This window comes from Podarcis gaigeae (assembly GCF_964106915.1).
Source record: "Podarcis gaigeae genome assembly, chromosome: 15".
NCBI lineage: Eukaryota > Metazoa > Chordata > Lepidosauria > Squamata > Lacertidae > Podarcis > Podarcis gaigeae.
Window position 1 is genome coordinate 36,595,432 of NC_139692.1, and position 15,521 is coordinate 36,610,952.

At 45.1% G+C, this 15,521-nt stretch overlaps 1 protein-coding gene across 7 annotated transcripts in view; it reads right to left on the minus strand.

Annotated features, from left to right (window-relative positions):
* Positions 1 to 15,521, minus strand: part of RAP1GAP2 (RAP1 GTPase activating protein 2) — a 189,093-nt gene that overhangs the window by 90,229 nt on the left and 83,343 nt on the right. Inside the window, exon 1 of one of the 7 annotated variants that reach the window (XM_083714488.1) lies at positions 11,009 to 12,047. The exons of 4 other annotated variants lie outside the window; for them this stretch is intronic. In XM_083714488.1, coding sequence (XP_083570614.1) covers positions 11,009 to 11,115 — 107 coding nt within the window. In that variant the 5' untranslated portion in view covers positions 11,116 to 12,047. Of the gene's footprint in view, positions 1 to 10,388; positions 10,819 to 11,008; positions 12,048 to 15,521 lie in introns of those variants that run through there. 2 more of the 7 variants (XM_083714486.1, XM_083714489.1) reach the window with 2 other exon arrangements.

The window sequence follows — 15,521 nt, forward strand, 5'->3', positions numbered from 1 at the left end:
AAAGCCTCCCAGAACAGCAAATACAACAGAATGATGTGTGGATGCCCCAGGATGAATCCACTCCTAATGCACCATTATTGTGTCAATGACATGTTGCAAAATAGACCCATCGAAAAGAGGAAAGAAAGAAGCCAGCCAGTCTGAAGAAGCCACCATTCCTTCTTCTGAAAGAGACATAAATGGTGTTTGCCAATAGGATTGGTACCCAAACAAGACTACTGATAAGCAAGAGGGGAATATCAGCATAAGTAAAGGAATCTTGAAGTTTACAAAAATAAACACTTTTAGAGAAATGCTAACAGAGATTGGGCATGCATAGTAGCCACATGACATTCAGTGTAAGCTGTGAAAGCAAAACAGAAAAGCAAGAGGCGAAGGGAAGAGTGGAATAGTCTCCTTGCTTCTTTTGGCTTATATCAGCCGTCACCAGCCTAATGCCTTCTGCCTATTTTGGACTATAAGTCCCATGAGTTGTGACCCATCAACTGATGGGAGTTGTAGTTCTTTTTTTTAAAAAAAAAGAAGTATTTGCTTAGTATATAACAAAACAATATAAAAACAGAAAACGGAAATGGAAAATTTACCCCCTCCCTAAGAGATGAAGTCTGCATATCCAAATCTGAAGTCCACCCAAGTCCAAATCATATATCCAGATTCCAGAGGTCCACAAAGGATAACATGAAAAAAAATCACCAAATGAACCAAAAATGCCAAGTTCCAGACCTTGTTTTATCGATTCAGCAAAGAGGCTCCTTCCATATATTTCTGATACCTAGTTACAGTAAGTCCTGCTGTGAATAAGAGATACCCAATCAGCAGTTTAAAGCACACAGCTGCATTTTCCATACAGAAAATATTTAATAAAGCCAATTCTGGACACTTAACCACCCATTGTCCAGTAACTTTGCAGAGTTGTAGTTCCAGACGGTTGGAGGTCATCTAGGATTCTGAAAGAGGGCTCAGACCAGGCACAAGAGCATTACCCTCTGGGAACAAAGATACACTGCCACATTTTTGTTGTCCTGGGCCATTAACAAATCTAAAGCATGGTGATATTCGGGGAAGAGAGCTTTTGGTCTGACAACTATTTCAAGCTATATTGCCAAGTGTCAAAAGCAGATCAGTTTATTATTATTTTTTGTGGTGCTAGTGGGAGAGATAATTCTCCCTCCCAAAATGGGTAAGATTCTTCATGTTAGTTTTTTGTGGTCATTGAAATTACACAGCATGGAGTTAAAATAAAAAAAAAGGTTATTTTGGTCATGGCAGCCTGTAGGGTGAGAATCTTCTTGCAGCCAACTTGGATTCAGAAACAAGTTCCCATTTCTAAAAATACCAAGTTCTCTTGCTAAGCATTTTCCTTCCTGCCTTGTGGAAATGGGAAGTAAGAATCAGCTAAAAGACCAAAAAGGATTATATATATATATATATATTAAAGAACCTGGCTCGATGCTTTCTCAAAATAAATTATGCATTTTCAAATTAACAGCTATGCCTCTGTCTATAGACAGTAGCCTTCCCTCCGAGGCGCGATTCACAACTTCAGAAAAGGGAGGTGTAGACCTGCAAGAACCAAGGTGACATTTAACAGAAAACGGGTTGAGCTTTAATTACTTTCCTCCAAATCAAGGATAAATATTGCTCAACGCAACCCAGGGAACTTGACACAGGAACATTGTGGTTTCCACTACAAACGTGCATTTCGCATGGGCATGCAGCGTTGATAGGGAGGGAGGGGATTTGCAGTCTGAGAAGTTCGAAATATTAAATACACACACACACCAATTCAAAAAGCCTTGCCTCGTTTCAAGCTGGGCATGGGACACACACACTGAATTTGGGTCTAGCTTGGAGTAGGATCCTTCTCACTGTTGGCTTCCCCATCACTGCCTGCCAGAAGCTCTGCCTCATTCTCAACTGAGAAAACTTTACCCTTGAGGAGGAAGAAATCAGGCCGGTTTGGGCAGATCTGGGCTATGTACAGATCAGGTTGAAACAGCCTTCACTGTGGTGCTTGTGGGTGTAGAAAGACATTATTATTTTAAAAATGGGACCCTGGAGCAACACAAACTGTAGCTCTGTAAAGGGGAAAAGCCCCCCCCCCTAACAACTCCCAGCCCCCTTAACTACAGCTCCCAGGATTTTTTGGAGGGAACTATGACTATTTAAAGTGATGAAATACTGCTTTAACAGGCCCATGCAAATGGGGCCTATGACTAGACCCGGATTTAGGTTTGATGAGGCCCTAAGCTACTGAAGGTAATGGGGCCCTTTATATGTCCAGCTGTCCTTTGTCAACAACAAATTGTTGCTTTTTTGTGCTGACTATATGCTATATGGTAATTTATGGACTTAATGGGTATCTAAAGCCATACATAACAAAATATGTATTTTATCAAAGTAATTGTTGAACTTGTCTTATATTTTAGAAATGTACATCTAGGTTTTGTTCCCTTTAATTTGGGGGGGGGGGCAAGAGAGTGGGGCCCTAAGCTATAGCTTGTTTAGCTTATACGTAAATCCGGCACTGCCTATGAAATAAGTTTTTGTGAGCCCCTCCATTAGATCCATGGACCCCTTGCCAAATAATCAACAATGCATTTGCAGACAGGTGTCTGTGCTTTGTGTCTGTGCCACTACGAGACAGATCCACATTCAACAATGCCCTGTTCAGAGCACCACTGTGCTCATGGTTACTTCAACAGGCCAAGTCTCTCCCTTGTTCCTGCAGAGTGTCACTGGATATTCGCTCAGGATCAACAGTGACATCCTGGGTTGTTATTCGAATTAACAAGCCTCGTTGTGATTGATTGTTCTGGGAAAGAGCTCGGTGGGGGAGAGCTTCATCCTGGCTTGGGAGGAAAAGGAAAGCTCGCAGCAATCAATTTGCAGCATTAGATTTTGCTGGGTTGCTAATAAGGCAGCGGTGTTGACCTCCTGGAAGTCAGCATCTGTTGCCAACCTTGCTTGCCTCGCTCGCTCGCTCCCTCGCATGGGGTGACGATCAATTGCAGGTGGAGAACAAAGCCCCAAACTCAAAGATGTCACTTGCAACATCAAGACTACAGGACAGATTTCTAAAAGGTGCTTTTTCACACAGCACCCAGTTAAACTATGGAACTCACTCCTACAGGCAGCAGTGAGGACCACCAACCTGGATCACTTTAAAAGAGGATTAGGGAAATTCAGGGAGGACAAAGCTATTGATGGCTACTAACATTGATGGCTATGTTCTACACTGTCAGAGGTAGCATACCTCTGAGTACCAGTTGCAGATGGGCAGATTGCTGTTGTCCGGTCTGCAGGCTTCCCACATGCATCTAGTTGGCCACTGTAAGACCAGGAGGCTGGACATATTGACCTTTGGCTTCAGCCAACAGGTTCTTCATATGTTCTTACATCCTCCAGCCCTTGGTAGAGGAGATGCTAGTTGCAAAGTTACACATTTTTTTGCTTATGGTTGAAGGGGACGTTTTCTCCAGACTCAGAACCCCAGGAGGTCCAGTGCTGAGCTGCAAGGAAGCCTGGGAGAGAAATTTGTTTCAGTTCACAATTGAAGGCAGACTTATTTCACACTTCGCAAAACAATACTCAGAGCTAAACACAGCAGCCCTTTGAAATCCATACCGCTCAGAATTTTGCAGGGTGGCCTCCAGCCCAGTAACACACAAAAATGTGTATACCTGGACAACGTTTCCATTGCACTGCATATATTTGTGAAAACAACGCACACCAACGCATTATTTTAGGAGCAATCTGTTTGCAAAACATGTGTGTATTGGGAGACATTTGCACTGAAATGCTGGTGAATTTCCACAAGAACTTTTTGCAATAAATAAATAAATCACAGAGTGATGTGGAAATATGGAGAACAGAACTTAAAACGGAAAGAAATTCAGAAAAACAAAAACTGGCATATCCCTAGTTGCAAGTCTCCACTCTAGGGTCATTTAGGGGAGAAGGGTGAAATATAAATCAGATTTAAAAATTTAAAAATCCTCCCAGAGTACATAGAACAGGGTTGGGGAACCTATGTTCCTCTAGCTATTTTTTTAGACTACAACTTCTGTCAACCATGCTTGACCATGCTGGCTGTGGCTGATGAGAGTTCAAATGTAATAACATCTGTATGGCCACAGGTTCCCCATCCTCGACTCAAGCTATTGGTTGGCTCTAAACTGTTGCTGAAGCCATGTGTATCCATCCTGGCCTTGCCACCAACCCCAACAGTGAGCTGTCCATGGTCCTGAATAGCTGCAACCTATCATGTGCCCCTTGCCTTTGCTTGGCCATTGCAGGCAGCAGCCTGGTACAGAACATGACCGCTGTTGCCTCGTTCCTTATGGGGCCACTGCTGCCTCCCTCACCAGGCCAGCAGTTGCCGCTTTGTTAGAACTGCAGACAGGTGGGCCAAGACAGCTAAGAAAGACACAACAGCAGCTGCTCCCATGCCAGCCACAGAGGTGGGCATGGAAGGAAAAAGCCCCAAGGTGGCAACCATCCAACAGAAGTTGTGATCTGTGGCTAAAGAACTTGCCTTGTACCAACACAAAAACCACTTGTGCCACAGTAGCTTTCCAAGATTCACATCTACTGTTACTGTTATTCACATGAACTGTTACCAAGAAACTCAGTTCAGCTGGAACTCTGCATAAACCCACCTTGAATAATGTGTTCACTGGATTTGCTCTGAACCTCCAAGTAAAATGAGGCCCTCAAGCCTCTCTATTTGGCCCTCAGGACCCTCCTCAGTCCACAGCCCCTCACCAGGGCATACTCCTCACCAACCCTACTTTGAGTACTCTTTGAGTGGCTTCTCCTGGCTGGAATGAGTCCTTAAACTCTGCTAATGTCTCTCGCTTGTGTGGATGGAGGCTGTGTGAATGCATGTAGAAACCAGCCTACTATACAAAGGTCAACACTTCCATCCATTGCTCCACCTACTTTTGTATATGGCACTGTCCACCACTAGCATAAACATCCTCCTGAAGGTGGCCCAGAAGGGAATGCATCCCATCTCTGTTCTGAGCGATGATCATGGTGCTATTGCAAGGAATCAGAGAAAGCTGCAGCCATTCAAGCCAAGCATTGCCCAAAGAGGGGCAACCCTAAGGTTTCCAGCCACTCCTCCTTTCCATAGTAGCTGTACTACTCAGTATCTCCCCTGCTATAGCAGCATTGACATGAGTGCACACCTAATTAGTCTCCAGAATCTTTTTCCATATCCAATGGAAGCGTCCATCCCTATGCCTTTACACAGATAGTAATTAATTTTCAGGAAATTGCAATGGCACATCCTCCAGCAAGCATCTTCCCCTGGTAATTGAATGAAATCTAAATTTACATTTCCTAGGAAACATCTCCACCTTTCCCCACAAAGGACACGTCACCTGGCTGCACGTTCTGGTTGGCCGGGAACCCCTCATGACATCCTTGCCACTCTCCAGCAGGAAAAGGGTATTGTGATGCTCACTGACAGCTCATTACCTGTGCCCTTTGTTGGTCAATGTCCTCTCTGCCCAGCCCTGTCCTGAACGAAATCACCCTTTGTGTTAGATCGAACAGTCAGGAATCTTTCTTCCTTTAATTAGACACGTCTCTGTCTCTGCTTTGTTCGTTCCTTTGAGTAATGTGCTTGCTGGACTGCTCCCCGCCACCCTATTCCAAGCGTGTTCTGACCTCAGAGATGCCTGATGGAGTCAGACCTCTTCTTCAGCTTAGCTAGATCCTTAACCTTGCCTCCTCTCCCTGCCTTCCTGCTTCTGAGCTTTGTATATTATCTTCTCCAGATTAGACAGGACCTGTCAGGGACTGGGCAGAGGAGGAATGGTGGAGACTGCCTCCCCATCCTAACTCTTCTAGGGAGGAGAAAGAGGAAGACAGTATAGATTTACAACAGGGGTTTGAGGGAGGTCATAGCTCAGAGGCAGATGAGGGGAAAAGCTGGGAAATCGTGGTAGAGCCAGAACACCCAGCTGATACATTGTCATTAGAAAGCATTCCAGACCCTCCATCTCCCAGAACCCAGCGAGCCTTAAAAGTTGGAGAGCAAAGAGCTCAAAGACAGAGGGCGTGTAGAAGCATCCTTAGAGGAGATGATGAGGAAGTGGGAGAGATGGGGCATGGAGATGCACTTGGGATGACACCATTATCCAAGATTCTGGGTTCTATAGCCTCTCTCTGTAAAGATTGAAAATAAAAAGGACTGTAAGAAACTTTTCCTTGTCTCTATACTTTCCTGGGCAACCAGCCGGGAGCCGCTGATGGCATCCTGACAGGACCCTTGAAGGAAGCACAACCCAGGGTTGTGGCCTTGGGGTGTTGCCAACTAAGTTTTGCTCAGAGTAGGTGCACCTAAGTTACTCATGTCCATTGTTTTCAATGGGTCTCCTCTGAGCAAGACATAGTTGAATACAACCCAGTTCTGATGTTAATAATGGATGGTACTAAATGCTAGCCTTACACCTATTGATGTTAATGGGCATGACTTAGGTTCCCAACTTCAACAGGTTTAGTCTAAGTAAGGTTTATCTGAATACAGCCCAATGATGATGATAATGATAGGCTGTAGCCAACTAAGCTTTACTCAGAGTAGATCCATTGGATGATAGACCCAAGTAAGTCATGCCCATTATTTTCAACTAGCATTTCATACAACCCTTGTTCTATTTCTGAAATTACATTAGGAGCATTTCAAGTAACCCAGGGTTGTGAGCAGACTTAGCTCAAGGCAACCCCACCTTCAGCTACCACATCACCGCTTGTGCCTGCATAACTTTTTTCAGATGTTCATAGATAACAAGAAACAAGTGCCTTCTTTTCAGACACCTGGGCAGTTTTCCCCATCAAAGAATTTGTGCCTGGCCTTTGCCAGTTATCCCAGACCCAGAGGTCACAGGAAAACCCAGGAAGCCACTCCTCTTTATCCCCCCTTATTTGGAATGGGCAATTATTAGAATCTTCCTCCTCCTTTCTGCCTCTAACTTTCTCATTTCCCTAAACTCACTACCTCTGATCCCAAACCCATCATTTACATCAGCAAGCATTTCCTCCTGGTGTGTTAAGGCCTCTGCTGCATTTTGCCTGCTTCCCTAGTACCCACCTTTAATCCACGTAACACATAATCCACATAATAATCTCTCTCTCGCTCGCTGCAACAGGAATTGTGTGAGCTTAGGACCCAAGCAATGTGGGTGTTGAGCAGCCTGTGTAATGTACAAAAACTATAACCATCTTGCTGTTTTATATTTCTCCACAAGTGCTTCAAGTTGCAAAGCCACTTCTACTTACAGACACCCACGCACACAGTGGCCATTGTGACTAGTAGGGCAGAAGGCAGGGAGGTCAACAGTAGGGGGCGCCAGAGCCAGCAACAGGCAGAGCCAAGCAATGCTAGTGTTGTCCCCATCCTCCTCCTCCTCCTCCTCCCTGCTGAGTTCTACAAGAGCAACTGAGGAGGAAGCTGACAGGCAACAACACCTCCTGGATTGATTAAGGCAAGAATGGACACCCTGGCTGAGGACAGACTGAGGCTGGTGGGGTAGGCTGATTCATTGGCTCTGGCTCCATCTGCTGTTTGGACTCCAACTATTGCCTTTTACCTTACCAGACACAATGGGCACAAAGTGCTGCCGCAGATGCACTTAGTCCTCTGCTGCTAATGCATTTTAGTGGAAAGTGATTTCAGGAACAACCTTCTAGAGTTTCTCGGCCCCAATTGCACCCATATATTTTTAAGCCAAATATGCGTTGGCTGATTGTACGTTGGTCAAATACTGGTGTCAAAAGCTGCAGAACCCCAGTGGGCAGACTGTAAAAGAAAACAGGGAAAGAGAGGCAAAGAGAACTTTTCTTCCTGTCCATTTAGAAATGGTCACCCAATTCTATTAGTTGTCCCTAAGTTCCAGGCAAACAAAAGTAAGCCCTTCTTCACGCAAGAGACATAATTAACTTACGGCATTAATTGTCACAAGATGTGCTGCTGAGCACTAGCTTACATTGCTTTTGAAAAGGATTAGACAAGCACATGGGGGATAACCCTATTGATGCCTATTAGTTCAGATAACTTGAGGGAGGGAATTTCTAAGACATTCCCTGGTGGTGACTGAGTGGGAATTTGAACTTCCCTGTCCCTAGCTGAATACTCTAACCACTGTTGAACCTAACTGAACTACTCTAACCAGCTCTCTCTTGGGGAGCAGAACACGATGGTGGCAAGAAAGGCTGAACATATAAATTTTGGTTTCTCACAGTTCCATAGTTTTCCAGTCTGAAGCTCAGTTCACTTTTCCGCATCCGCTTGTGAATTATTATTTTTTTAAAATTCTTGTGAAAATTCACCAGCATTTTAGTATGAAGTTCTCCGAATATACAATGCTTCTTTGCATGTTTTCCTAATATACACATTTTTTGTATATTATTTTCACCAACATAAGGATTTTCTTGCATCCTTTACCCATGTATATGCATTTTTATACATGGTACTTGTATATGCATTTTTGCAGAGTATATGCGTTTTTGCACATAGTGCTGCAAAATTCAGAGGAGTGTGAATTTCAAAGGCTGGCTGTGTCTTGATTCTTGTATTGTTTCAGAAATGTGCAGAATTTGGCAGGTTCCTGTTTACATGCAAACTGAATCACATTTCCCTCCAGCCCTGATAGGAAGTAACTATCCTGGGCATCATTCAATGTTCTAACTTTCACAGAAACTAAAGAGTAGCAGCAACTACTGAGCTACAGATTGTCTAACAAGATAAAGGACCAAGTCATTATGAGTGGTTATTTTTTCCATTCCTAAATTGATCCCTTTAACTGATAATTGATTCTGTGCTTAAGGGAGGGCGTATACTTTGGGAAGGGGAGAGCATAAGCCTTTGCTAACAAACTAATCAACCAAAAGGTATCCTTAGGACAACTTCCAATAGAAGACCGAACTTTGTGCAAACCATTGCAGGATGGGCCAAGAAGCCCAGTAAGGACTATGGAGGGAAGGAATTCAATTCAATCTTCATTTAAAAGTGGGCCTATCTAATTAGCATTTCCAAAACAATCTGCAAACTGAAGCACAGCTATCCTTTGAAATTCTGCAAATTTTGCAACGTAGATCTCCAGCCAAATAAACTTGGAAAAAAATACATACATTAGGATACATGGTGCATAAACCAAAGAAAATAATGTTCAAAAATGCATTATATTAAAGGAAAATCCTTTGCAAAAATGTAGAGGGAAACTCATCCAAAGATGTCTATATTTGGGGGAAATTGCAGCGACAAAAAATGCTGGTGAATTTTCATGAGGACATTTCAAAACAAGTTTGCAAACTGATGTGGAAATGTGGGGAATGGAACAAAACTGGAAAAATAAGTAGCTGACAAAAATCGAAATGGAGAGAGTCACCCATCTCTAGCAATCTTACACCTACTTAATTGAGAGTGACTCCCAATGCATTGAGGACTTACTTGGCAGTAAAGTGGAGAGGATCACTTGTAACAAACTTTACTTTGACTTTGACCAAGATCTGGCTTGGTCAGATGGCATCATAATCACTGTGCCTATCCTAATGGTGCCAGAGGGATATTTGTGTTCTTAAGGCAATCTGTTTGCCTTGTTGGGGCATCGCACTGAAACAACATCAACACCCACTTCCTTCCACAAAGGCTTTGGCACAACACTTTAATCTCCATCCCTATCCTGTAACCAAGTGAATGATACATTAGCTAAAATAAATGCATACTCCTTTAACATTTTGACGGCCGCCTCCATTTCCATCTCCTGCCCCCTTCCCTGCCTTGCTTTCCTCATGTCAAATTTCAAATTGTAAGCTTCTTGGGGCAGAGGCCTACCCTCTTGTACTTTGCAAAATGTTGTGCGCAGTGGTAGTGCTATACGAACAATAGGCAACATTGAGGAGTCTCCATGCTCTGATTTTAACCTTGCTTTGTTAAATTCCCACTCAAATCCCACTCAATTATTCGTCTCCGGCTGGAATCCTGCCAAGGGGATAATTGTTTTAATGTACTTTATAATGGTCCAGTCCCGTCTCTCAGTCTCTCCCCCCCCCCATAGAAATAGCTAACCACAGCAACAACAACAAAAAACCACGACAATAATTCCCATCTATTCACACACATTGTACTGCATAGATCCAGACAGTCTTCCTTGCCAGAGAGAAAAGTTAAAAAGAGATGAACCATGCCTGAAAAATCAAAGTGCCTGAAATCAAGTCAAACATTGTTAAGTCCCAAAAATAGAGGGTGGGGGAAGGGGAAATCAAACAAAAACACCCGTCGCCATGGGGAGGAATAAGAAGTGATTGCTACACCCTGAATTGTCACTGATCGACTGTTGATCTCCAAGAGGGGAACACAACAAGGTTAACAAACTCACATTTCCTCATCTTTTGAACACAGGGCATTGCCCGTGTGCAGCTGCAACATCATAGCAGCTTCTGTTCTGCCCCACACACCCCGGGTTGGGTGGGGGTGGGTTCCTCCAATCACTCTTGCAAATCAAAATCAATCCAACCACCGCAACGGTCTTAGCTTTTGAGTTTTGCAGGCAAGGAGATGAGCCTCATACACGACTCCTCCAGCTCTTCGTCAGCACGACGTCCTGCAGACACCTTGACAAACTCCATCTCAAGTTGGGCATTACAACTCTCAGCGGCAGATTAGGGAGAAGTCCTCTCCTGCCTCCACAGGGTCTCCCTCGAGTACATCTTTTGTCACCACCGGGTCTCCTGCTCCTGTCCAGAGCTGCGCGCACCTCCGATCAGCAGAGCAACCAAGACACAAACGTTCATCATCGCCCACAAGCTGACACATCCCAACAATGGCCACACAAAGCGAGCGCTTAGCGGCTTGGCAGAACCCTCAATGGAACGCTGCTGTTCCCATGCCAAAGGCTTGCTCCTGCTTCTTGCACTTCTCCTTCCCCCCAGCCACCCTCCCTGTGTTCAAAGAGACGGAAACACAACATACAAAAGAGATAGCACATAGAGGAATTACCTTTTCTCTTTATTTTGCTTTCGGGACTTGTGTAACAACCCTATGAGGACAACAGCTGCTCGGATCCCTGCTCGTTTTGCGTGCATCCTACCAGGAGATTGTGACATAGTTAAAGTGACACTTCTGCAGGCAGGTGGTGCTGCCGATGTCGCCAGCCGCTGGCAGGAGACCTGCTTTTAAAAAGTGCACACCTCCCTCCCTCTCTTTCTCGCACACAGGCTCATTCCCCCCCCCTCTCCTTTTCTGCTTTTGCTGTGACTGCAGCCGGATAGGTAAGTCCGTTCCCGGAATCAGGTGACTTCTTCCCACTCGGACGACCTTCAAGTCACCTGAAGCCTTCCTGCTCTTTTTTGCTAGCCAAGCCCCTCTTCTGAGCTCCGCTTGTGTGCAGGGGGGTTGCCGAACTGCCAAGCCAGAGGAGCAGAGGTGGCATTCCCCAGTCAATTAAATCGCTTTCAACCATACCCAGCTGCACATGCGGCCGCCGGCTTTCTGCCAATCTGTCACGCCTGCGCTCACAAGCCGTCAGCGTCAGCTCCTGGCTCGGCCCCGAAAGGAGAAGGGAAGTTGAGGGCTCGCTTCAGAGCATTCTTGTGGCTTTGTTTGGTGCTTTGCTATTTTTTGTTTTTGCAATGTTCACTATGGTCGTTTGGAAAAAGCACTCCATCAAGGCAAGCAGGTGCAGAAGTTTAAGAGGGGCAGGTTCTCCTTGTCTTTGGGCTGCCAGGAGAAAAATCTACAAGCCGAAATGACAGGACCACTTGCCACCGGGAGACAGACGCTTCTTTGCTCTTTTAACATTGCTCTGCAGAAGATTTTCTCCAAATCCATGTGCATTTTTATACATCCATATAAAAGGGGAAGAGGGTGACGCTTCTGTGATTTGATGTTGCGGAAACGAAAGCTTTCTGTGAGGTGGGTATGATTAATTGCTTGGGCGGGATTTGCGTGCGTGGTTTGGGGGTGCATTTTTCTCTACAACAAATTGTTTCCCTTGCTTAGGGAAAATGGGTTATTCGGAGGATCATGTTTCGTATTGCAATTGTCAGTGTAACTGCAGCAGCTGCAATGAATAAATGCTTCCAACCCCCAACCTTTACTGGATGTCATTTACTGATTGCTGTTAGAGATTAGAAACATTTTAAGAGTATTAAAATGAAAGGGGCTTGATTTGGAACTGTCTGGCGGCTGCACTGCATGGGAAAGAGATCACTTCATCTGTGCATGCTGAAGGATGAGTGGAACCTGCCTGGATAGCCTGAGATCAGGTGCAGCAAACTTGGAAGTTGAGGGGCACCTTGTTCCAAAAAGTTTTCGCAGCGATGAATCATGCACACTTTCACAAAATCAGAATGAGAGCAATGAAGATCCAGAAAGCAATGTGGCCTTGCTCTCACTCTCAGTTGACTTTGTGACATCATCAAGTAAATAAAGCTGATTGGCTACAGTGTAGCAATGTCATCACATTAGCCAAGTGATCCCGCGGGGGTCACCCATGTGACAATACACAGGAAGGAAAATATTGGTTCTTTTTCAAACAAGGAGGGGGGCACTGAACTAGCATCTGACTGGAGAAGCAATGGTGCAAACAAAGTTAAAGAGGCCGCAAACAGGGTCCTGGATCCAATTTCTGACGTTGTCAAGTAGGGATGGAAAAGACAGATGTCTGAAAATCAGGAGAGATTATACCACTCAGTGCCTGGGCCGGCCCATACAAGAGGCAAGGTGAGGCAACTGCCTCAGGCGGCAGGGTCCACTGGGGCAGCAGATCCTGATGTCAGTCTTTCCCCCTACCCACCCAACAACCTGTCTCTGATGTAGATCTTCCCTGACCCCTTCTTCCCTGGCAAGGAAGAAGGGCGCCATTTGGGAGCCTGCCTCAGGTGCCAAAATGTATTGGACTTGGTCAGTGCAGAAATCACTTAGCCACGTAGAGCCAATGGCTTGGTCTAAGGCAGCTTCTTTTAGTGCTCTATGGTACAATCAGTGGAGGCTACTCCATTAGGGCACTGCCTCACCAACCTCTCAAGCCAGCCCTTTATTTGCCTGTCTCCTTAATCACAGACCAAGAAGTGGCCCTGCCTATCAGCACCGTCCTCCTTAGTCCAATGCTTGCAAAACTCAGCAAGGGGGACAAAGCCATAGCTACTTGGCTCTGCCTTTCACTGGCTCTGGCGCCACCTACTGTTGGTCTTCCTGCCTTCCACCCTAGCGGTTCCAGCAGGCACCAGTCACTTGCTGGGTACAATTCCTGCAAGGCACACAGCATCCCTGCGCAGAGACCCCTGATGCACTCCAACTCAAGAGCCTGTTCATTTTTGCTGCTACAGAGAAGGGTGGGCTGTTGTACACGATGAGCTGCAGGCTACGTACAGGAATGAATGTTGCCAGGGACAGAAACTATACAGCACATCTTGCTTCCATCCCCCTCTCCCGCCGCCAAACAAAATGCTTCCCACACTTCCTGTTCGGTGCTAAAACACAGAATCGGGAACGTGGGCTGCAACCTTCTGGCCCATGTTGCTTTTGAGGATCAAGGTAAAAGCACAGACATTTGAAGAACCAGAAGGAACATTTCTCCCCTGCTCATGACTGGCGAATCTATAGTGATCTTATTGATCACATTGCTGGTTTGAGAGAACGTTTTTATAGATTTATATTGCATTGTGATGCTGCATTAAAATTTTTAAAATCCTGTATCAGCTTTTTATGGTGTGTATTTTATTATTATTATTATTTATTGAATTTATATATTGCCCTATACCTGGGGGTCTCGGGGCAGTATTGTGCATGTTATTATAATAATATTATAATATTATTCATATTATTATTATTGTGATGCAATGGGGGAGAAGTGATCGTTGGTATTGAGTTCATCAGGGGTAGAGGAAACCTTTTTCATCCTGAGGGCCATATTCTGATCTAGGCAAGCTTCCAAGGGCCACATCCCAGTATTGGGTGGGGCCAGGGGCTAAAGCGGTTGGAGCAACAAATTTTAAAGCCATCCAAGTTAGCCATCACTGCCTCTTGTGGGAGTGAGTTCCATAGTTTAACTGCACACATTTCCATTAGTGTTCTGGTTTGCATATTGGATAACTATGTTTCGCTTCACATATTGGTTCAAGAAGTGCAAGTTAGGTGGTTTCTCACCCAAATTCAACTTCTCTCACATTCTTAGGAGGGCTTCTTGAGAGCCCTCAGCTGTGACACAATTTGACTTTCAAGATTTAGTTGCCATGGAGATCAAACATGCCCAGACGCCACCAACACCCTAATCATTTCACCCATCCACTTACCCAGACAAGCCAGTGAGACAAACATTAACCCCACAATGTCTGGGTTATGAAATTTAGGTGCTTAGAGAAAGCGGGGGGGGAGGGCAGGAATACACACAGAAACAAGGTGTGAAACTTCTCCCTGATTCACACGTGTGTGAATATCTGGCTAAAGGTGGCTTAGAGTGCTGATTGACAGGCACTGGAAAAAAAGACACCGACTGCCATCGTCTTGCTGTGTTGGATCTGCCAGAGGTTCAGGATTCCTCAAGAGGCGATTAGGGGTGAGGGGAAAATGAGATTCAGTTCGTATGTAGAGGCAAACCTACCAAATTCACAAAAGAACACATGGACCTTAGTCTGGAGAAGAGGAGACTGAGAGGAGATATGCTAGCCACCTTCCAGTATCTCAAGGGCTTTCACATGGAAGATGGAGGAAGCTTGGGTTGTTGTTTTTTCCTGCTCGGGATGGTAGGACTCGAACCCATGGCTTCAACTTACAAGAAAGGAGATTCTGACTAACATCAGGAAGAACTTTCTGAGAGCAAGAGCTGCTCAACAGTGGAACCATCTCCCTCAGAAGGTTGTGGACTCTCCTTCCTTGGAGGTTTTTAAGCAGAGGTTGGGTGGTCATCTGTCATGGATGCTTTAGCTGAGATTCCTGCATTGCAAGGGGGTTGGACTAGATGACCCTTGAGGTCTCTCTTCCAACTCTATTATTCTATGAACCAAAGCACAGCTACCCTCTGAAATCCACACGTCTCTAAATTTTGCTCCCTAGCCAAGTAAAGCTTACATAAATGTGCTCAGGAAGAGTGCTAGTGTTCTTGGGTCCTGCGTGTATGCTTCCTAACAAGCATGTGGCTAGCTATTGTGAGAACAGGATGCTGGAGGAAATGGGCCATTGGCCAGATCCTGCAGCCAGTATCTTCTGATGTTTGCTCTCTCTGCTCCGCTCATTCATTCCTGGGCAGCTTACAGCTGTGGTCCTGGGCTACCTCGTGTTAATCATTTACAAGAAACAGAGTGCTGTCTAGCAAAGTCCACAATCTGTTTTAGATAGCAAGCACAACGTTAAAAAAAAGAACAAAATCTGGATAACAGAGAGGTACAAGTCCCTGATCACTGGGGGGTGGGGTGGGGGTGTCAAAGGGGCATACAATTAGGCCTGATGGGCAACAAAAGGATGACTTTCACTGCTCGCTTCTGTCGGATACAGTGGTACCTCGGGTTAAGTA